At 42.6% G+C, this 21,726-nt stretch overlaps 2 protein-coding genes and 1 long non-coding RNA gene across 3 annotated transcripts; 2 read left to right on the top strand and 1 right to left on the bottom strand.

The window, feature by feature from the left end:
* The first annotated feature begins 6,745 nt into the window (after positions 1–6,745).
* On the top strand, positions 6,746–12,821 carry LOC139545563 (P2X purinoceptor 4-like). The gene is made up of 13 exons (XM_071353489.1): positions 6,746–7,045; positions 7,326–7,473; positions 7,631–7,702; positions 7,808–7,880; positions 8,179–8,275; positions 8,654–8,734; positions 9,220–9,361; positions 10,307–10,443; positions 10,621–10,711; positions 11,280–11,345; positions 11,438–11,542; positions 11,692–11,799; positions 11,987–12,821. The coding sequence occupies exons 1-13, from the start codon at positions 6,927–6,929 to the stop codon at positions 12,422–12,424; spliced, it is 1,677 nt and encodes a 558-aa protein (XP_071209590.1). The 5' UTR covers positions 6,746–6,926; the 3' UTR covers positions 12,425–12,821.
* A 93-nt stretch (positions 12,822–12,914) lies between these two features.
* Positions 12,915–17,025, top strand: LOC139545564 (P2X purinoceptor 4a-like). Its single transcript, XM_071353490.1, has 12 exons — positions 12,915–13,233; positions 13,375–13,522; positions 14,210–14,281; positions 14,501–14,573; positions 14,736–14,832; positions 14,918–14,998; positions 15,123–15,264; positions 15,513–15,649; positions 15,727–15,820; positions 16,004–16,069; positions 16,235–16,345; positions 16,552–17,025. The coding sequence occupies exons 1-12, from the start codon at positions 13,097–13,099 to the stop codon at positions 16,579–16,581; spliced, it is 1,188 nt and encodes a 395-aa protein (XP_071209591.1). The 5' UTR covers positions 12,915–13,096; the 3' UTR covers positions 16,582–17,025.
* On the bottom strand, positions 16,790–19,799 carry LOC139545565 (uncharacterized). Its single transcript, XR_011669090.1, has 2 exons — positions 19,501–19,799; positions 16,790–16,960 (listed from the first exon to the last, which is right to left on the bottom strand). It is a non-coding gene; the product is annotated as an uncharacterized lncRNA (long non-coding RNA).
* Between the last annotated feature and the right edge of the window lie 1,927 nt (positions 19,800–21,726).

The following is a 21,726-nucleotide window of genomic DNA, read 5'->3' as shown; positions in this document are numbered from 1 at the left end:
CCACGACCTTGGCCGAAGAATCCTCCCAAAGGCCCCCACATGATTTAGGAGGTAGCTCAGGACAGAGAGGTAGCTCAGGACAGAGAGGTAGCTCAGGACAGAGAGGTAGCTCAGGACAGAGAGGTAGCTCAGGACAGAGAGGTAGCTCAGGACAGAGAGGTAGCTCAGGACAGAGGGGCAACTCCGGACAGAGTGGCAGCTATGGACTGAGTGGCAGCTCCGGACTGAGTGGCAGCTCCGGACTGAGTGGCAGCTCATGACTGTAGGGCAGCTCATGACTGTACGGCAGCTCATGACTGTAGGGCAGCTCATGACTGTAGGGCAGCTCATGACTGGAAGGCAGCTCATGACTGGAATGCAGCTCATGACTGGAAGGCAGCTCATGACTGGAGGGCAGCTCATGGCTGGAAGGCAGCTCATGACTGGAAGGCAGCTCATGACTGGAAGGCAGCTCATGACTGGAGGGAAGCTCATGACTGGCGGGCAGTTCCTGACTGGCGTGCAGCTCATGACTGGTGGGCAGCTCATGACTGGAGGGCAGCTCATGACTGGAGGGCAGCTCATGACTGGAGGGCAGCTCAAGACTGAAGGGCGGCTCTGGCAGCTCCTGACTGGCTGGCGGCTCTGGCGGCTCCTGACTGGCTGGCGGCTCCTGACTGGCTGGCGGCTCTGGCGGCTCCTGACTGGCTGGCGGCTCTGGCGGCTCCTGACTGGCTGGCGGCTCTGGCGGCTCCTGACTGAAGGGCGGCTCTGGCGGCTCCTGACTGGCTGGCGGCTCTGGCGGCTCCTGACTGGCTGGCGGCTCTGGCGGCGCCTGACTGGCTGGCGGCTCCTGACTGACGGACGGCTCTAGCGGCTCCTGACTGACGAACGGCTCTGACGGCTCGGGACAGACGGGCGGCTCTGATGGCTCGGGGCAGACGGATGGCTCAGATGGCGCTGGGCAGACGGATGGCTCAGATGGCGCTGTGCAGACGGATGGCTCAGATGGCGCTGGGCAGACGGATGGCTCAGATGGCGCTGGGCAGACGAGCAGTGCAGGCGGCGTTGGGCAGACGGCCGACTCTGACCTGCTGAGGCGCACAGTAGGCCTGGTGCATGGTGCCGGAACTGGTGGTACCGGACTGGAGACACGCACCTCAAGGCTAGTGCAGGGAGCAGGAACAGGGCACACTGGACTCTCAAAGCGCACTATAGGCCTGGTGCGTGGTACCGGCACTGCTGGTACCGGGCTGAGGGCACGCACCTCAGGGCGAGTGCGGGGAGAAGGAACAGTGCGTACAGGGCTCTGGAGACGCACAGGAGGCTTGGTGCGTGGTGCCGGAACTAGAGGTACTGGGCTGGAGACACGCACCACAGGGAGAGTGCGTGGAGGAGGAACAGGGCTCTGGAGACGCACTGGAAGCCTGGTGCGTGGTGTAGGCACTGGTGGTACTGGGCTGGGGCGGGAAGGTGGCGCCGGATATACCGGACCGTGCAGGCGTACTGGCTCCCTTGAGCAATGAGCCTGTCCAACCTTACCTGGTTGAATGCTCCCCATAGCCCGTCCAGTGCGGGGAGGTGGAATAACCCGCACTGGGCTGTGTTGGCGAACCGGGGACACCATTCGTAAGGCTGGTGCCATGTACACCGGCCCGAGGAGACGTACTGGAGGCCAGATATGTTGAGCCGGCTTCATGGCACTTGGCTCAATGCTCAATCTAGCCCGCCCAGTGCGGGGAGGTGGAATAACCCGCACCGGGCTATGCACACGTACAGGAGTCACCGTGCGCTCTTCCGCATAACACGGTGTCTGCCCGTACTCCCGCTCTCCACGGTAAGCATGGGAAGTGAGCGCAGGTTTCCTACCTGCCTTCGCCACACTACCCTTTAGCCCCCCCCCCCCCCCCCCAATAAATTTTTGGGGTTTCTTCACGGGCTTCCAGCCACGCTTCCGTGCTGCCTCCTCATACCACCGCTCCTGGGCTTTAGCTGCCTCCATCTCTTCCCGAGAGCGGCGATATTCTCCAATGTGAGCCCAGTGTCCTTTACCCTCCAGAATTTCCTCCCATGTCCAGGATTCCTGTGTAGTGGGTCGCTGCTGCTGCTGCTGCCCGTACTCACGCTGCTTGGTCCGAGTTTGGTGGGTGGTTCTGTAACGGCAGTCTAAGTCGTCCTCCTCCTCAGACGAGGAGAGGCGAGAAGGATCTGAGGACCAATGTGCAGCGTGGTAATTTTCCATTATTTAATTAACACAAAACAAGACACTATACAAAATGACAAAACAAACTAACCGTCACAGTCCTAGCTGGTGCAGACAAAACACAAAGACAGGAAACAACCACCCACAATCCCCAACACAAAACAAGCCACCTATATATGATTCTCAATCAGGGACAACGATTGACAGCTGCCTCTGATTGAGAACCATATTAGGCTGGACACAGAAACAGACGAACTAGACACACAACATAGAATTCCCACCCAGCTCACGTCCTGACCAACACTAAACAAGCAAAACACATAAGAACTCTGGTCAGGACGTTACATTAAGACATCCTCTATATCAAATTTCAGCCAGAACGGCCAGTCAACCCAAGCCGCCTACATGCCCAACCCCCACCAGTCTAGTCAATAACTCAACTCTCTCCCCAACTTCCTTCCCATTTAAAAAAAAATGTATTTCAAGGAAAAGGTTTGGAAAACAAAAGATGAATGAAAACACACATACACCATTAACACACAGAAACAGTACACCCTCCATATAATTAATATCATAGGCCTAACAGTACTGTAGAGCTTTTTATTTGCACACAATATAGCTGGGTCACCCCGTCCTGCCCCTAGCGGTCCACGTCCCTGTAGCGCCCCAACCCAACACACCACACTCAGCTTTAGGATCTTAGTAAGTAAACATTTTATGGTAAGTTCTACACCTGTTGTATTCGGCGCATGTGACAATTTTTTAAATGGGATTTAGTGAAACATTCATTATTGGTTTCAGGTGTGTTAGGCCAGAGTGACAACAGTACAGCAGACCCCCATGGCCAGGACTGAGCAGCCCAGTAGCTAGGGACTGCCTACATCTCCCCTGATGTGTGTATGTTTTCAATACAGACTCCTTTTGTCGTATATTAGTAGTCCATATAAGACCTTATGAAAGTTGCACAGTATACCTTTAATCTTAAAACAGATGTAGTGATACTGTACATAACTTGACATTTCTTCCATACATTGTGGGAGGATAACATTCCTTCCAACTAATGGCAATGCATTTATTAGCCACTATAAATACTAGGTTACATAGTTTCTTCTGATAACAGTCTCCAATATCAACATTTCCAAGCAAACAAAAACAGGGAGATGTAACGGCTGTCGTCGGGAGAAACAACAACAAAAACAACAAACGAACAGTTCTGTAAGGTGACGAAACACAAAACAGAAAACAATTACCCACAAACACAGGTGGGAACAGGCTACCTAAGTATGGTTCTCAATCAGAGACAACGATAGACAGCTGCCTCTGATTGGGAACCATGCCAGGCCAAACACATAGAAATAAAAAACAAGGACAACATAGAACACCAGACATAGAATGCCCACCCAAACTCACGCCCTGACCAACCAAAATAGAGACATAAAAAGGATCTCTAAGGTCAGGGCGTGACAGGAGAAGGGAGAATCTGTAGACATGCTGAGATAAAAGAACATACTATTTGCCAGAATTCAGCCAGCCTTCACAAGACCATAACATATGCACATATGTCCCCTTTTGTGTTTTACACCTCCAGCAGAAGAATAAAATTTTTGAGAGCATGATATTCAGTTTCACTGGCATATATAGTATGTTATATGGATGGTCTTTCTGTCTGAGATTATATGAACATGACTGGGCATTCAAACATATATGTATCCATTTATCATCATCAGTGGTGTCTCCCAGGTCTTCCTCACATTTGTGTTTTACATGTTTTGTATCATCGGGAAAAGCCTCTATCAACCCTTGATACAGTTTGGAAATCAACTTTGGAAGTTTGTCAGAGTGTGTGAATAATGCGAAAAAATAGCATCTGGCTTGTCCAGTGTGAGAGAATAAAGTGTTGTATCTGCAAAAATCCACCTCACCTCTGTCACTGACTGGTCTTCCCTGGCTGCCTTACCCTGCTGAGAAACCCTGTCACCATCTGATCCTCCTACAATGAGGCATGACAAATAATTAACTTGGTGTACATTTATACATTATGTTATCCAAAAATAGAAGAAATGGTTCAATAATTGAAATGAACATTATTCCCAGATCCCAGACTGTAGCTTTAAACTTAACCTACTGTCATGTAGCTACTGTAGGTCTACCCATCAATTCAAGATGGAACTTTGTATCATTCACTAAACATACTGCGAAATTCACCTGAGCTCCATAGACTGGTCTTCCCTGGCTGTCTGACCCTGCTGGGACCCTTGTCACCGTCTGATCCTGCTAAGACATGATGAGCATAGTGTTGGACCTGCTGGTCCCGACAGAGATTATGGCTCGTTTGACATTTTTCATGCTACAGGCGGGAGCGGGCGGTCAGACAGACAACTTTGGGATGAAAATATTTTTGTTGTCCCACAGATTATTTTGAAACTGTCCTCTTTCTGCTTTGTAAGCGTTAGTCTACCTATTGTATTAAAAGCACATCTTTTTTCGCATTATTCACACACTCAGAATTCGCTGCTTCAACTTCAGTAGCCTACCTCTCGTAGTTGGGCGCCTAGTATGTGTGTTCTCGTTGAAATAGAGTAAGCGATGAAATTAACTTAAATATGATTAGACTGTAGTTTACTACAGTGTCTGTAAATAAACATTGATAATGAAAAGAAGTGGAAGGCGCTCAACCAATGTGAGTCGAAGTGCAATCAAATGTTTTTATCATGATTGAAAAGGAAAACGCACAACGCACACATAGGTTAGGCTACTATGCTGAGTGAGCGTTGCGCCTTTTCACTTTCAATAAGTATGGATTACCCATTTATTTGTCTCTGCCTGTAAATCGTCCTCCTAAAAGGTAGGCTATATCCTATAGGATTATGCAAAATGTAGCAAGTGTCACTGTCTTCATTCTTGCTGCTTCCAGTTCAGTAGCCATACCAGCGAGATCAGGTGCGTGTGTGGTCTCAATTAAATAGAGTAGGCTATAGCCTATGTATACATGGACGGAGAAGCACGGGGCAGTTATCATTCCAAGGAAATGTACTTCCTAAATTGGCCTATGATTAGGCTATAGTTTACTACATTGCCTAGAAATAGGCCTAAATATTGATCACCCATATTTCTCAGTCTGAAATTCTTCCCACTCCTTAAAGGTAGGCTATAAAAATAGCTCAAGAGGAAGTGCAAGTCTCTCCTACTCTGCTTGCTTCAATGTACATCTAGCATATTGGCTGATATAGCTCAGTAATACAGATAGCCTAATATAAGGGCCATGCCAGAATCTCTGGTAATTTAACCTGTTTCTTAAGGTATTGTTGCACATTTGATATTGCCTATTGGGCGCAAAATTGCTGGGACCATGGCTGGCAAGTGAGCTGCGTTACACACGCCTAAAATAACATTGCGGGACTGCGGGCGGGAGCGGGATTAAGAAATCGGTCCTGCACAGACCTCTTCTGTGCACCATGATAGTGAAGCCTCTAATGTTAGAGCTGTTTATTACTGTGTCAGTGTGAAAAGTAGGGAATTAACTAGGGAAACTGACAGATCAATAACGTTACATTGACATACTGACTAATAAAACTCACATTGTCTAGTTTGATTGAGGCAAAAATAATAGTTTATGTAAGCCAACTTTTGGTGCTCTCTCTCTAATGGTACATCAACTGGCGAAAGCTTGTCAAGTTCATTTACTTCTGAAATGTAACAAAACAAAGGCTACAAAACATGTCCATGCAAACAAAACAAAGGGTACAAAACATATCCATACAAACAACTGCTGTTAGATAGTAATAATAGCCATCTCATATCGCTATCTGACAGATAACTAGAAGTTAGAGCTGACCTGGCTGTGTGGTAGCTACTCACTAGTGTAGCTTATTCATTCACTTCAGCAGAGAGGGGATGTTACATGTCAGTTACAATACTAGCTCAGCACTGCGAATAAACACTAGTTTAGTTTTTTTTTCTGTTAAAGAGCAGTTACCTTGACGGCTACGTCAGTCAACTAAAGAGTAGCTAGTTTCTGTTCCTTTCACAACTCTATGAAAGAGCGCAAGGCGTACACTGAACTATGCTCAACTCTCCTGTGCTGGTCCAGACAGACTTCCAGAGGCTTTGCCTTCACACAGCCTGTCTACCCACTCTGTGATCTCCACATGGTCCTAAATCCAGTCGGATAAACACTCCAAAAATCCTACCCGACCACTCGTAGGTGTCTGCACACCGTTGCCTTGTTTTGTATCACATTACAATGATAATACTGGGGGGGACAAAAATGTGTGGGGAGACATCCCCCCTTCCCCAGTGAAAGTTGTGCCCCTGCCCAGATACAATGAAACCCTTCATAAGGATATGTGACCCTTTGATATGCAAATACTGATAGTGACAGAAATCTTAATTTAATATCCTTTACCTCTTTTAATGTTCTTGCCGGTATAGCCCAAGGCCTACATCGTTATTCAATATGAATATATTATTATTCAAGCAATTTATTGTCAAATCATTTCAAAGTAGCGAATAACATAAAACAATCGACAAAGACGACTTTGTTTTCCGCTTTGGCTGCTCAGTAGGGATGTGCACGCACACTGCCTCCACAACAACGATGACTGGACCAGTCTTGAATTTCACAGACGTAGAATATTGTTCGGTCAATGGAACTGCAACAGCTGCAAGCTGACCCAGAGGAAGGAGAAGAAAGAACCAAGTATGAGTCAGAAGAGATCCTTTCTCTCAGTCAGACTTATCCAAAATGCCTTGTAAACTGCTAAATCTATGTGAGTATGAAACACATAAACTGGTCCGAATACAAAGTGTAAGGCTGGGATCGCTGAAATGGACATTTAACGGAGTCATACTGATGTTCATCTGGTGAGTAGGCTATTCTGCAGAATGATTCATCTTGCGGTAATAACGGTAATAGACTACGAACGCCCACGCGCCTTGACTGATCAAGAATGTGTGCATGAAAATAAAGTATGAATGATTTATATAATGATTATATTCTAAAATAATGATGTATTACTTGCATCAACTGTATCTCTTGTAACCATGCCAATAGTATTTTAAAACGATCAGGGATATATATCAAAGTAGGCTAACTTACTCCAATTTGCCTAATACCATGATCAAATATTGTTTTATTTTGTAGCATTATGATGCTCTGGCACAAGGAGTACCAAGAACACGACTATGTGGTCAGCTCTGTTACTGCTAAGGTCAAGGGAGTGGCCTTGACCAGTTTACCAGATGTTGGTGATATAGTATGGGACGTTGTGGATTACAGTGGGCCATCACAGGTGTGTGTGTGTGTGTGTTTATGTGTGTGTGAGATAGTGAGAGAATATTGTTGTTTTATTGTTGTATATTATACACATATTACATTTGTAATATACATGCACATATTTTTACATTGCTTCTGACTTTCTATACATTTGTTTGACTTTCTGTTTCAAGGGAAAGAATTCATTTTTCGTGGTGACCAATGTCATTGTTACAAAGAAACAAAGGCAAGGAAAATGCCCTGAGGTAGAGTGCCAGTAGGACATCCAATTACTGTACATTCTAATGTCTTATATAATTTCTATTTGATGACTAGAACCCACTAATCTCCTAGGAGTGCTTATATTACAGGTCCCTCCGTATGGAAAAGTGTGTCGGACAGACGAGGACTGTGTAAAGGGATTCTGGGATCAGCACAGTCATGGTACAACTACAACTGTCCAGAACTTCTCCCATTATCCTTCTCTTCTGTTTGTGTCACCTCTATCTGGTGATACCATTTGTTCTTGCATGGAGGGGAGGAATTTGTCCCTGATGTGTTAAGGTTTCAGACGGTCAGCTCCGCTCTGGGCTCTTTACTATTTGCAGATACATTATGGTTATATACGTTTATACAGTAGTAGTAAACATGTAGACACATGATAATAGAACATCTAAGATAATAGTTGGTATTGTTTGTCATGTGACCCATTCAATAATTAAAATGTTGCTTTCCTTATCAGGGGTTCAGACAGGTGCATGTGTGAAGTTTGATGTGACACGGAAAACATGTGAGGTGTCTGCGTGGTGCCCCATAGAGTCCAAGAAAAAGCCCCCCAAGTAAATAAGCTCACTATTATTGTTGTTGTTGTTCTCAGCATCAGTATGCATTTATGTGTGCCTGTCCTCCTACTCTCATCAAATTCAGTGTGATTTGACATGTGGTCCCTGTAGAGGTTAGTTACTCAGTAAATAATGTTATCTTCTCTTCTACATAGACCACTGCCTGACAGCTATATTTATACTTTAGTTCCTCTAATGTGGAGGAAGCTCACTTTGTTAGTGCTGCATGTATATATAGTCAAATATGCCAAGGAACATTGTTTCACAGTAGTTTAACAGAAACTTTTAAATGAAAATGAAACCGTCCGCTGTAAAAAATTATTGTTTTCACAACTTTGCTTCAATAATGCAATTGATGACTGCTCTGACGTCTAGGCCTGCTCTCTTGGCATCAGCTGAGAACTTTACAGTCCTCATCAAAAACAACATCAGATTCCCAAACTTTAATTTCATGAGGTGAGACTTTCCAATTCAATATGAATTAATTTGGCTTTTTAGTTTGCACACCACAGTTCTCAAGTATATTATAATTAGAGTAACCTTCACCACCTTTACAGATGTGGGATCTTAATTTGAACACCCTGTTGCAGGAGAACATTCCTGCAATGCAGGACATTTAAAATTTGTAGTGTATTTGAGGTTTAAAACATTTTAAAGGCTTCTGAAGTTTGTAATATCCACTTAGAAATTTCAGACTTGATTTTCCCTTAAGAAAAATGTATCAAAAATGTCCATCAATTGTAATCCACATAATAATTCAAATTTCCTGTTGCTGCAGGATTATTTTCCTGCTGTAGCTAACTGGCTCAAACTAAGATCATTCATCTGTACATACTCTGAGAGCATAAAAAACTATTAAATTAATTCATAAAAATATGGAAAATAAGCACATTCTTCAATTTAGTAAAAGTGGATCTAACTGATGCGTTTTTGTCTTACAGAAGGAACATCCTCCCTGAGATGACGGAAAGTTACCTGAAGCGCTGCCAGTTTAACAGCCATACAGACTCCTCGTGCCCCATCTTCCGTCTGGGGGACATTGTAAAGGAGGCTAAAGAGAACTTCTCAGAGATGGCAGTTGAGGTGGGCTGCTTTGTTACAGGGAGTTTCTCAAACAACCACAAACTTTCACATTAACTAACTCTATGACCCTCAATTATGTATGTCACTCACTGTTGTCTGTATCTATTTTGGCACTGCACATAATGTTGGACATATTTGATTACTTAATGAATTACAGAATTATGGTTTGGATTCAATCCGTATCCGCGTAAAAATGTTAAATAGGTCAAATAGGGGAGCGGCGTTGTGCCACGAGGTGTTGCTTTATCTGTTTTTTGAAAACAGGTTTTCTGTTTATTTGAGCAATATGAGATGGAAGGATGTTCCATGCAATAAGGGCTCTATATCATACTGTACGTTTTCTTGAATTTGTTCTGGATTTGGGGACTATGAAAAGACCCCTGGTGGCATGTCTGGTGTGGTAAGTGTGTGTGTCGGAGCTGTGTGTAAATTGACTATGCAAACAATTTGGGATTTTCAACACATTAAGGTTTCTTATAAAAAGAAGAAGTGATGCAGTCAGTCTTTCCTCAACTCTTAGCCATGAGAGACTGGCATGCATAGTATTTATATCAGCCCTCTGACTACAATTAAGAGCAAAACGTTCAGCTCTGTTCTTGGCCAGCTGCAGCTAAACTAGGTCTTTCCTTGCAGCACTGGACCACACGACTGGACAATAATCAAGATTAGACAAAACTAGAGCCTGCAGAACTTGCTTTTTGGAGTGTGGTGTCAAAAATTGAGCTGACATGTGCAGCGTGTACCGTGAGTGCAGTGCAGTCTCCGCGACCGCGGGAACATTGCCTTTACATTTAAATCGAGATATAACGCAGATGTTCCCGCGATACTTCGGCGATACGGATTGAATCTCGCCCTAAATCACCTTAGTTACGTCAGATTACATGATTGTCAGGTTGATATAAAACACGATGAGTAGATCATCTCCACCATGCTCTCTCACCAAAGGGTGGCGTCATTGGGATCCAAATTAAGTGGGATTGTAACCTGGATGGGTTCTTGCGGAACTGTCTGCCCAAATACTCCTTCCGCCGGCTAGATGAGAAGGAGAGCAATAGAACACTGTACCCTGGTCTCAACTTCAGGTAATTGTGACAGGCCTTGTTCTTGAGGCCAACGGTCATGTCATAGGTCATACATGGTCAGTTGACCCATGTCAAATTATGGAAATCTGTCATTCAATACTGCTATAGACATTTGTAATTGTATATATCAGTGCAATCCAGATATTACATTGTTTAACCTACTACTTGTGTTGGCAGGTTTGCCAGATATCAGACAGAGAAAGGTGTTGAGGAGAGAACCCTGTTTAAAGCATTTGGGATCAGGTTTGATGTCATGGTGTTTGGAAAGGTTTGTATGACTGAGTAAGTCTCATCATTTAAACCTGCAACAATGATGATGGTAATCTTGTGAATGTTGTTATTTTTTAGTTTTTTTTACCCCCTTTTTCTCCTTCATTTCGATCTTGTCTCATCGTTGCAACTCCCCAACGGGCTCGGGAGGCGAAGGTCAAGTCATGCATCCTCCAAAACATGATCCGCCAAACCTCGCTTCTTAACACCCACCCGCTTAACCCGGAAGCCAACCGCACCAATGTGTCGGAGGAAACACCGTTCAACTGACGACTGCTTTCAGCCTGCAGGCACCCGGTCCGCCACAAGGAGTCGCTAGAGCGCGATGAGCCAAGTAAAGTCCCCCCAGGCCAAACCCTCCCCTAACCCAGACGGCGCTGGGCCAATTGTGCGCCACCCTATGGGACTCCCGGTCACGGGAGGTTGTGATACAGCCCGGGATTGAACCCAGGGCTGTAGTGATGCCTCTTAGACCGCTGCGCCACTCAGTAGGCGTGCATTTCTTTTTCTAATTCATGACAATCAGAGAAATACAAATGGTAATTGATATAATGTGTTCTTTCAAGGCAGGAAAATTCAGCATAATCCAACTGATCATCTTTATTGGATCAACTCTATCATATTATACACTGGTGAGTGTTATTCAGACTTTTTTATTCAACTTGTTTCAAATGCAAAACTAATAACAGGGAAAGTAAAGGACAATGATTGTGATTTTTCGTAGACCACTATATTCATCGACTGGCTCATTGGGACCAGTTGTTACTCTAAAGAAGCCAGACAGAACTACTCCGAGAAGAAAGTTGAATCTGTTCAGGACAGACAGCAGGTAGGAGTGGGATGTAGGAGTGGGATGGCATTCCCCACTGAGGATTATACAAACCCAGAGCAAGATTTTCATTCTCATTGGCTGAATTGTTTGATGTAAATATGTGGTGAGACGCTGAACAATGAGACAATTCTTCTTCTATTTTCCAGTGCATTCTCTGTGTCTCGTTTGTGGACGAGAACCATATAAGAGTGGTGAAAAAATCACATAAGAAAAGTTTACAACAAGTGAAGCCCATCTCTGTTCACCCATGCAAGGTTAGCATAACTGTGTTTTCCCCAATGTAGTGCCATTCTCACCCCGATACAATAGATAAAGATGTCACTTTTAATCTCACTTTGTTATCCTCCTCTTGTCTTTTATACAGTAAGTCAGTATGGTAATACATACATATTGTGTCAGTGCATATGACTAATTTGATATGTACTGCACACTTGTTGCCAGGACGACACAGGGCACCTGAGTGCCATGGTTGGTGTATTGCAGAAAGGCAACAACATCATAGACAAGCCGCCCCAGGTTCTCCCCCGGCCCAACCGTCCAGCCTGGTGTCTGTGTGGCTGCTGTCTCCCTTCCACCCATCCCCAGGAGCAGCTGTGCTGCAGGCAGAGCATTGGCCGCTGCATTACCACCTCCTCCCTGTTTGAACAGCTGGTGCTGAGTCGGCCCTTGTTGGACGCAGTGCTGCTGTACAGGGAGCCTCTCTCTGACCTGACCGAGGGGGAGCAACGGATCGCCGCCCTTCGCAACTGCGCCTACAGACAGTACATCAGCTGGAGAATTGGGGCCCCACCCAGAGAAAGTATCCCTGTCATGCCCAGTTGTAGTGTGTGGAGAATCAGAGAGGAGTACCCCAGCCAAGAAGGAGAGTACACTGTCTGAGGCCCAGGAGAACTACCTCTCCCCAGTCCAGCCCTGACACACAGCTTTAGGGAAGAGGAAGAGTCAGTGTTCTAGAAAGCTCCATCAGAGATTGGTTCTCATCATGTAGTGACTGTACAACGCATTTGTACTGGTGTATTGATCTAATTTTCCATTCAGCATTAAGGTTAACATTTTCAACCGGAACATTGTCTTGTAGATATTGTGTCCATCCATCTCACTGTCTAGGGACCATCAATAATGAAGAGGGAAATAACGTAATAGACTTATCTTAGATGAGACTGAACTGGAGCTAACTGGAGGTGGGAACTGCTTTATCTTTCCTTTGACTGTCTACTTACATTTAGATTGGAACATATGTTTTTTACCATGTGCAATAAATGTAACTTTGAAAATATTGTTGACTTGATAACATAATTTCACCACTTCGCTAGTTCTTGTGTGCATACAGTAATACATACCATTTTCATGCATCCATTGGAGTGGATGAACAGCAGTTTTATCATGCCACTTTTCAGATAGGGTATATTTGCCAACTGAGCCAGGGTCAGTTGTAATTTTCATACTAGCCGTTAAAATGATTAGACTATTATCTCAGCAGGCTGTGACACCTCTTTACCTCTTTTATCACTCCCATTGCTAGTTTTCTACAGTGTAACCATAACTCAGAAGATGGGCGGCTGTAGCTCTCAGAGCTGCCACCGCTGTTTCTTTGAATATGAAACTGAAAGAATGATTGTGGTGAAGAGCAAAGTAGTGGGATCCGTCTTCAGATTAATCCAGTTTCTGATCCTCTTTTATGTGATTGGGTAAGTTGGGATTCAATTCTTCTGTTTCTTACATTAAAAAGCCGGTGTTCCACTACATTTACTCAGAGTGGATGTGTGAATGTATCACTTTGTCTCTACACCTGTGTCCCCTTGTCTCCTGTCTGACCTGCTACACTATAGGTATGTCTGTGTGGTGCAAAAGTCCTACCAGGAAACAGACTCAGTGATCAGTTCTGTCACAACCAAGGTGAAGGGCACTGGCTTCACCAACACCTCTGATCTGGGTGCCCGTGTGTGGGACGTGGCTGATTACAACATCCCCCCTCAGGTACAGTGATGGAAAAAGTACCCAGTTGTCATACTTGAGTAAAAGTAAAGATACCTTAATAGAAAATGACTCAAGTAAAAGTGAAAGTCACCAAGTAAAATACTACTTGAGTAAGTCTAAAAGTATTTGGTTTTAAATAAACTTAAGTATCATAAGTAAATATAATTGCTAAAATATACTTAAGTATCAAAAGTAAAAGTACAAATCATTTAAAATTCCTTATATTAAGCAAACCAGAAAACCAGGGGCACACTCCAACACTCAGACTTAATTTACAAGCGAAGCATGTGTGTTTACTGAGTCTGTCAGATCAGAGGCACTTGGGTTGATAAGTGTGTGAATTTGACACTTTTCCTGTCCTGCTAAGCATTCAAAATGTAACAAGTACTTTTGGTTGTCAGGGAAAATGTATGGAGTAAAAAGTAAATTATTTTCTTCATGAATGTAGTGAAGTAAAAATTGTCAAAAATAAATAGTAAAGTACAGATACCATAAAAAAACTACTTAAGTAGCACTTTAAAGTATTTTTACATAAGTACTTTACACCCCTGCTCAGGTAGCATCATCCTATACTCCATACACTTTACCACTTTTTTGTCAGTTTGAGTTCAGATTGTGTTGGTAACGGTTTTTGTATTTTTGTATAGAAAGATAATTTGTTTTAGGAAAATCTCTTCTGTCTGGCAGGGTGAGAGTTCTTTCTTTGTGTTGACCAACATGATTGTCACCCCCAATCAAACTCAATCGACCTGTCCCGAGGTAAGTTGCTGATTTCTCGTTTAAAATACATTGAAATGTGTAAGTTGTGTATTTATTGTTTGAATTAAACACTACTGAAAATATCCAGTGAAATGTTAAGCTGGACTGTATTTATACTTAAATACATCAACTTAGAAGATATGCGTTATACAACCATTATTTCAATGGTAATCAAAAGTATTTGAATGATAGTGAAATGTGATCCTGTATCTTCTTAAGCTCCCAAACCAATCCACCATTTGCATGTCAGACAGTGACTGCTTAGAGGGATCCAATGATGTTCGTGGAAACGGTAGGTCTTCATGCCATGCTGATGTGTCCTTGTAAAATTGTTAACAAGGGCAGCAACCAGCAGGGAGACAGCTGAAACTTTTCTTCTTCTTTTAGAATCCTCCTGCAACATATTTGATTAACTAAAGAGCAATGTTTTCTAATCATATTACTCTGTTAAAAGGTATCCAGACAGGGCTATGCATGAACTACTCAGAGACTCTCAAAACATGTGAAGTGCTATCTTGGTGTCCTCTTGAAATAGACATCAACTTACCCGAGTAAGTAAGAACAAATGATAATATGATTCATGGGGGTATACTCATGGGGCAAGGTATTATAAGTGGAACATATTTTGTATCATAGACATGCACTGCTGGTTGCAGCAGAGGACTTCACGGTGCTAATCAAAAACAGTGTGACATACCCCAAATTCAACTTTCACAAGTGAGTCATGTTAATTTGTCTGGCACCGAAATTAAACATGAAAAGGAATAAAGGCAGGACACCTGCTTGAGAGTTTTACTTTATTCTGTAGAATAACTACTATTTTCTCTTTGGTCTCTTGCAGAAGAAACATTTTGCCTGATGTTAACTCCTCATATCTGAAGCAATGTGAATTCAATCGCAAAACAGACCCTGACTGTCCCATCTTCCGCCTTAAAGACATGGTCTCTGAAGCTGAGGAGGACTTTCAGACCATGGCAATCAGGGTATAAAATGTTGCTCTACACTCTCCTCTTAGGTCCCTTACAAGCCTCGATTCTGCATAAGCCCATACTAGATTTTCCTGTAGTTATTCTCAATGCCGTGTTTGGTGTGTGTTGCAATTGAATGAGAGGGCTTTAATCATCCTTGTTCATCAGGCCACATTTTGGCAGTGGTGTCACTCATTGGTATATCAAATAACACATTTAAATAGATTAATTTGAGATGAGACTATATGGTTATGTTTGTTCAGGGTGGTGTTCTTGGGATTATGATTGACTGGAGCTGTGACCTGGACTGGCCTGAACATTACTGTGGCCCTAAGTACTCCTTCCGCAGGCTAGACAACAAAATCCCTGAAAACAATGTGGCCCCTGGATACAACTTTAGGTGAAATCAATGAACCTGTGGACACAATACTTTCATAGAGAATAAATACAGCTTTTCAACAAGACTTATTTCCACAGGTTTGCCAAGTACTACAAAACCACAGATGGTAGGGAAACAAGAACCTTGATCAAAGCATATGGAATCCGATTTGATGTCATTGTATTTGGAACGGTGAGACTCAACATACAAAAAAGAATCTATTCTTCAAACCACAGGAGTAGAATACTTAATTTTGACAATGTATGAGCTTTATGTTCACAAGATGGTAAAGGCAACAATTGAGACGACCACAATAAGGGTTTCAATGTCAAATGACAAATCGACCTACCTTCCTCTACTGTTCCATCTTTACAGGCAGGTAAATTCAACATGGTTCCGACCATAGTGAATTTAGGTGCAGCGCTTACGTTTCTCTCTTTGGTAAGTTCTGTTAAGTGGAGCCATCTCCAAAACACTCATTATTTGTAAACAAACATTCATTATTAGTACCGTAAAGCATTTTTCAGAGAAATGTTAGCCTGTTAATACAGTGTAATTGAGTTGTCATTTTCAGTTTGAAATAGTCATGCAAGTGTGTGCCCTTAGGTGAATGCAGTTTGTAACTGGTTTCTCCTGACATGCACAAAGAAAAGAGATTACTACAGCAAACACAAATTCACATATCTGGATAACACTGATGACAATGCTGGTGAACCTGTGAGTTACTGACTTCTCAAGCTTATTCCACTATATACAGGACTAAATTAATTATCAGGGAATACTTACAAAAATAACCATCACTATTCTTTGCTTAACAACTGCAATTTGACTGTTTATCAACTTTTTCATTATGCAGATTTGACTTAAATTAGTTATATAAATCATGTATTATTAATCTGACAAATTCTTATTTGTCTGTACAGCTGGGAGAAACAACGTATGGGACCCGGTAGATCCTGCACAGAGAAGTGGTCATTTCACATTGTGGGGGAATGTTGAAGCCATCTTCTTTTGTCCAGACCTCTAGCCATCTCCAGCCCCTGCCCCCTAAACATCATACATGAGGCATATACTCATATTTCCTAATATTCCAGATTAAGCCTCGTCAAATGTGAAGTATATAATCTGTTATAAACTACCTTAAAACAAGGTACAAATAAATAGTAAGAAAATAATTTTAATATGGAAATTGTCATTTCACATAATTGATCACAAAAGAATAACAAACAAGTTGTAATATAGAAAGTAGAAAATATATATTTTTAAACTATCGCCTTTTCTGGAAAATATGTCCTCTTCCCATCCCTCCACGTCCTCGACCCCTGGCAGCCACTGTGAAAGAGGAGACAAAGCAAATTGTTTGTCAATAAAACCATACAGTACCAGTCAAAAGTTGACACCTACTCATTCAAGGGTTTTTCTTTATTTTGACTATTTTCTACATTGCAGAATAATAGTGAAGACAACAAAACTATGAAGTAACACATATGGAATCATGTAGGAACCAAAAAAGTGTTAAACAAATCAAAATATATTTTAGATTCTTCAAAATAGCCACCCTTTGCCTTGATGACAGCTTTGCACACTCTTGGCATTCTCTCAACCAGCTTAAGTTTTGTAACCTAGGCTACCTATGTAATTAATGGATCTCGTTCCCAATGATGAATGCTTTAGTTTAATATGTTGCTGTCCAGCGGTTCTGAATTTGTGATGTACCCGACTGTCCACGTTTTTCTGTGCAACAGAATTTTAATTTGAAAGTGTGTGTGTACTAGGCTATTTAATGTACATGACCAGTTTGTCTTCAGTCCATTTTAAAATGGGATAGATGGGCTATGGTATATGTTGAATGTGATAGTCTGCCTAAAACCAGCCTGAGTAGGCCTATGACTCCATTTCTATTCTATTCAGAGAGTTTAGAGAAATTAATAGAATTAGAAATGAGCTATTATCAGGCTGGTTAACGTGATGAACAGTGGCAAGAAAATGTGAACCCTTTGGAATGACCTGGATTACTGCATAAATTTGACAAATTTTGATCTGATCTTCATCTAAAAGTCACAACAGACAAACAGCGTGCTTAAACTAACACAAATTGTATTTTTCTTGTCTATATTGAATACATCATTTAAACATTCACAGTGTAGGTTGGAAAAAGTATGTGAACCCCTAGGCTAATGACTTCTCCAAAAGCTAATTGAAGTCAGGAGTCAACTAACCTGGAGTCGAATCAATGAGACGAGATTGGACATTTTGGTTAGGAGCTGCCCTGCCCCATAAAAAACACTCACAAAATTAGAGTTTGCTATTCACAAGAAGCATTGCCTGATGTGAACCATGCCTCGAACAAAAGAGATCTCAGATCTAAGATTAAGAATTGTTGACTTGCATAAAGCTGGAAGGGGTTACACAGTATCTCTAAAAGTCAGTCCACGGTAAGACAAATTGTCTAAATATTGAGACATTTCAGCACTGTTGCTACTCTCCCTAGGAGTGGCCGTCCTGCAAAGACGACTGCAAGAGCACCGCGCAGAATGCTCAATGAGGTTAAGAAGAATCCTAGAGTGTCAGCAAAAGACTTACAGAAATCTCGGGAAAGTGCTAACATCTCTGTTGATGAGTCTACAATACATAAAACACTAAACAAGAATGGTGTTCATGGGAGGATACCATGGAAGAAGCCACTGCTGTCCAAAAAAAACATTGCTGCACGTCTGAAGTTCACAAAAGAACACCTGGATGTTCCACAGCGCGACTGGCAAAATATTCTGTGGACAGATGATACTAAAGTTGAGTTTTTTGGAAGGAACACACAACACTGTGTGGAGAAAAAAAGGCACAGCACACCAACATCAAAACCTCATCCCAACTGTACAATATGGTGGAGGGAAGGAGCATCATGGTTTGGGGCTGCGTTGCTGCATCAGGGCCTGGACAGCTTGCTATCATCAACGGAAAAATTAAATTCCCAAGTTTATCAAGACATTTGCAGGAGAATGTAAGGCTATCTGTCCGCCAATTGAAGCTCAACAGAAGTAAGGTGATGCAACAGGACAGCAACCAAAAAGACATAAGTAAACAACAACAGAATGCCTTAAACAGAAGAAAATACACTTTCTGGAGTGGCCCAGTCAATCCTGACCTCAACCCGATTGAGATGCTGTGGCATGACCTCAAGTGAGCGGTTCACACCAGACATCGCAAGAATATTGTGGAACTGAAACAGTTTGGAAAGAGGAATGGTCCAAAATTCCTCCTGACCGTTGTGCAGGTCTGATCCGCAACTACAGAAAACGTTTGGTTGAGGTTGTTGCTGCCAGAGGATCAACCTGTTATTAAATCCAAGGGTTCAGATACTTTTTCCAACCTGCACTGTGAATGTTTACACAGTGTGTTCAATAAAGACATGAAAAAGATGAATTGTGTGTTATTAGTTTAAGCAGACTGTGTTTGTCTATTGTTGTGACTTAGACGAGGATCAGACCAAATTTTATGACCAATTTATGCAGAAATCCAGGTAATTCTAAAGGGTTCGCATACTTTTTCTTCCGACTGTATATCTGTTGGATCTGAAAAAGAAAAATCATCCCACACTCAGCCCCGCTCCACATTCTCACCCAGTCAGGATCCGCTACTACGTCACAGCAGTGACATAATGCATACTTTTTACTAAATGGCACGTGCTAAATAGTATGAGACGATGAGTAGCCTACATAGTATGCAGTTTAAGTATGGAGTACGCTAGTATTGGTATTCTTACACGGCCAATGACTAACAAGGAGTTGGCATGATGGCATTAACAGACTGGCACCCAGGCTAGTAGGATTCCAAGGTGGGTCTGATTAGGGCCAGAATGTAATGTAAATCTGTACCTTGTGCTTTGAGAATGGCAGCTTTGCCTCTTCCTGCTCCAGCTCCCTGGTTCTTGTTCTTCATACTCTTTAGCATGGGTGCGTTCTTCAGCATGTCAGGGAGAATGAGGAATCGGATCTTGCTGCCTCGGATGTACACCTGCTCCAGCTGGGCTACACGGCCGTCTCTGTGGGTCACTGTGATGTTGGCCATCTGGAGGAGGCAGAATGTGTAATAAGAAATACATCACATCTAGATAAGGAAGGGAGAAGGTAGGTTGTGGAGGACAACTTTATGTGTAGCTGAGCAACCCTCAACTCCTTTCTCTTATATGGAGGTGGAGATGAGTTTTGATGACTGATCGCGGGATTTGCTAGCAACAACATTGAGTCACCATCAGTCGATTCTTGTAAAAATGTCAATTCTGAAAACGTTTCTCGTTTTTCAAGCGAAGGTCTTTTAAGGGAGTATGCGAGCACGCTCATTCGGTTAGCCGAGCTCGGCTAGGCGTACTTAAGCATGCTGACACCTGAATATGGGTAGGGGTTACGGTTAGGGTAGGGACATCATGGTACCCGGATAGCAGACCAATTGAATCTCAGCTTACCTAATATGTAGTATGAGCAACGAGGGGGAAAAAAGTTGGTGGTTGTATTCGCTAAAAGATTTTATAGCAGTATGAATTTCAGCCTCCGGTGGAAGCGCCGCAGTTGTACAGGACAAACATAGCGTTTTCAGAATTACATTTTTTACAAGAATCGACTGATGGTGACTCAATGTTGTTGCTAGCAAATCCCGTGACCAGTCATCAAAATTCAACTCCGCCTTGATATAAGGGAACAGAGTTGAGGGTTCCTCAGCTACTTTATGGGGGACTCAGGGATCACAGAGGCTGATTTGCTATTCTTTATTTTACTGATGTAGCTGGCAAGGTAACTGCCGTTTTACTTTACAGAAAAAAAAGTATTTTATTCCCAGTGCTGAGTTAGTAGTGTAACTGACATGTAACGTAAGCTAATGCATTACATGTTTCGACCACTCGACTGAAGTTCTGTCTGAAGTGAATGAAATAGCTAGCTACCACAGCCAGTTCAGCTCTAGACTAGCTATCAATTTGATGAAATAATTAAGACACATAAATGACTAGAGGAAGTCTGACCACAATTGATTTGATTGTGCCGCCTGGCTCAGACTTGCCGTGCTGTGTTAAAAAGACAGGCTGGTTTACCAAAATCCCTAATTTGTTTAGGAAAAACATTCCCTATTCCCTCAACATTTGCTCTCTGTATGGGACACATATGCTTCACATGCACCTGACCAATCGGGCCTAACCTATAGCATATAATTACACGTAACAGCAAAATGGATGGCGAGGACGTGACAAATAAACTTGAAACAGGGAAATGTTTACTGGTTGCTCAGGAGGTAAAGGGGAAGTCAGATGTTTGGAATAAATTGGTCTAGTTCTGGAAAATACTGGAGATCAAGAAAAGCTATGGAGCAAGCGCTGCATGCATTTTAGGCCTGTGTGTGTCAAACAGGTGCTGTTAGATTACAATCATTTTTAAGACTGTTTGGAATAATTTATAAGCATACCAAGAGAGTCTGTTGTAATGCTTTTTTGGTTGTAAAGCCTTTATTACAGCAAAGACAAAAAAAAAGTCGCATTCATTCATGAATGCAAATTCAGAAACAGAAAAGTCTAGGTCTATTTATTGTTTACGTTAAGTATTTAATGGTCGCTTTTTAAACTAAAATGCTTGATTACATTTCACATCATGAATGACTTGTATGCTGTGTGATGACGAATAAACGATTGATTGATACAGTATCCTATTTAAATCAAATCAAATTATTTATATAGCCCTTCGTACATCAGCTGATATCTCAAAGTGCTGTACAGAAACCCAGCCTAAAACCCCAAACAGCAAGCAATGCAGGTGAAGAAGCACGGTGGCTAGGAAAAACTCCCTAGAAAGGCAAAAACCTAGGAATAAACCTAGAGAGGAACCAGGCTATGAGGGTTGGCCAGTCCTCTTCTGGCTGTGCCGGGTGGAGATTATAACAGAACATGGCCAAGATGTTCAAATGTTCATAAATGACCAGCATGGTCAAATAATAATAATCACAGTAGTTGTCGAGGGTGCAGCAAGTCAGCACCTCAGGAGTAAATGTCAGTTGGCTTTTCATAGCCAATCATTAAGAGTATCTCTACCGCTCCTGCGGTCTCTAGAGAGTTGAAAACA

Source organism: Salvelinus alpinus, chromosome 19 (assembly GCF_045679555.1).
Source record: "Salvelinus alpinus chromosome 19, SLU_Salpinus.1, whole genome shotgun sequence".
In the NCBI taxonomy this organism is placed as follows: Eukaryota; Metazoa; Chordata; class Actinopteri; order Salmoniformes; family Salmonidae; genus Salvelinus; species Salvelinus alpinus.
This window is presented reverse-complemented; position numbering and strand designations above follow the sequence as displayed.

What these genes read in the sequence shown, in the direction of transcription:
- LOC139545563 (XM_071353489.1), top strand. Translation starts at nt 6,927, where the DNA reads ATGCCTTGTAAACTGCTAAATCTATGTGAGTATGAAACACATAAACTG. An exon ending in CTGGGATCAGCACAGTCATG is followed by an intron (nt 7,881 to 8,178) that starts GTACAACTACAA and finishes TTTCCTTATCAG; the next exon opens with GGGTTCAGACAGGTGCATGT. An exon ending in TCCAAGAAAAAGCCCCCCAA is followed by an intron (nt 8,276 to 8,653) that starts GTAAATAAGCTC and finishes TCTGACGTCTAG; the next exon opens with GCCTGCTCTCTTGGCATCAG.
- LOC139545564 (XM_071353490.1), top strand. Translation starts at nt 13,097, where the DNA reads ATGGGCGGCTGTAGCTCTCAGAGCTGCCACCGCTGTTTCTTTGAATAT. An exon ending in ATCCTCTTTTATGTGATTGG is followed by an intron (nt 13,234 to 13,374) that starts GTAAGTTGGGAT and finishes GCTACACTATAG; the next exon opens with GTATGTCTGTGTGGTGCAAA. An exon ending in CAATGATGTTCGTGGAAACG is followed by an intron (nt 14,574 to 14,735) that starts GTAGGTCTTCAT and finishes CTCTGTTAAAAG; the next exon opens with GTATCCAGACAGGGCTATGC.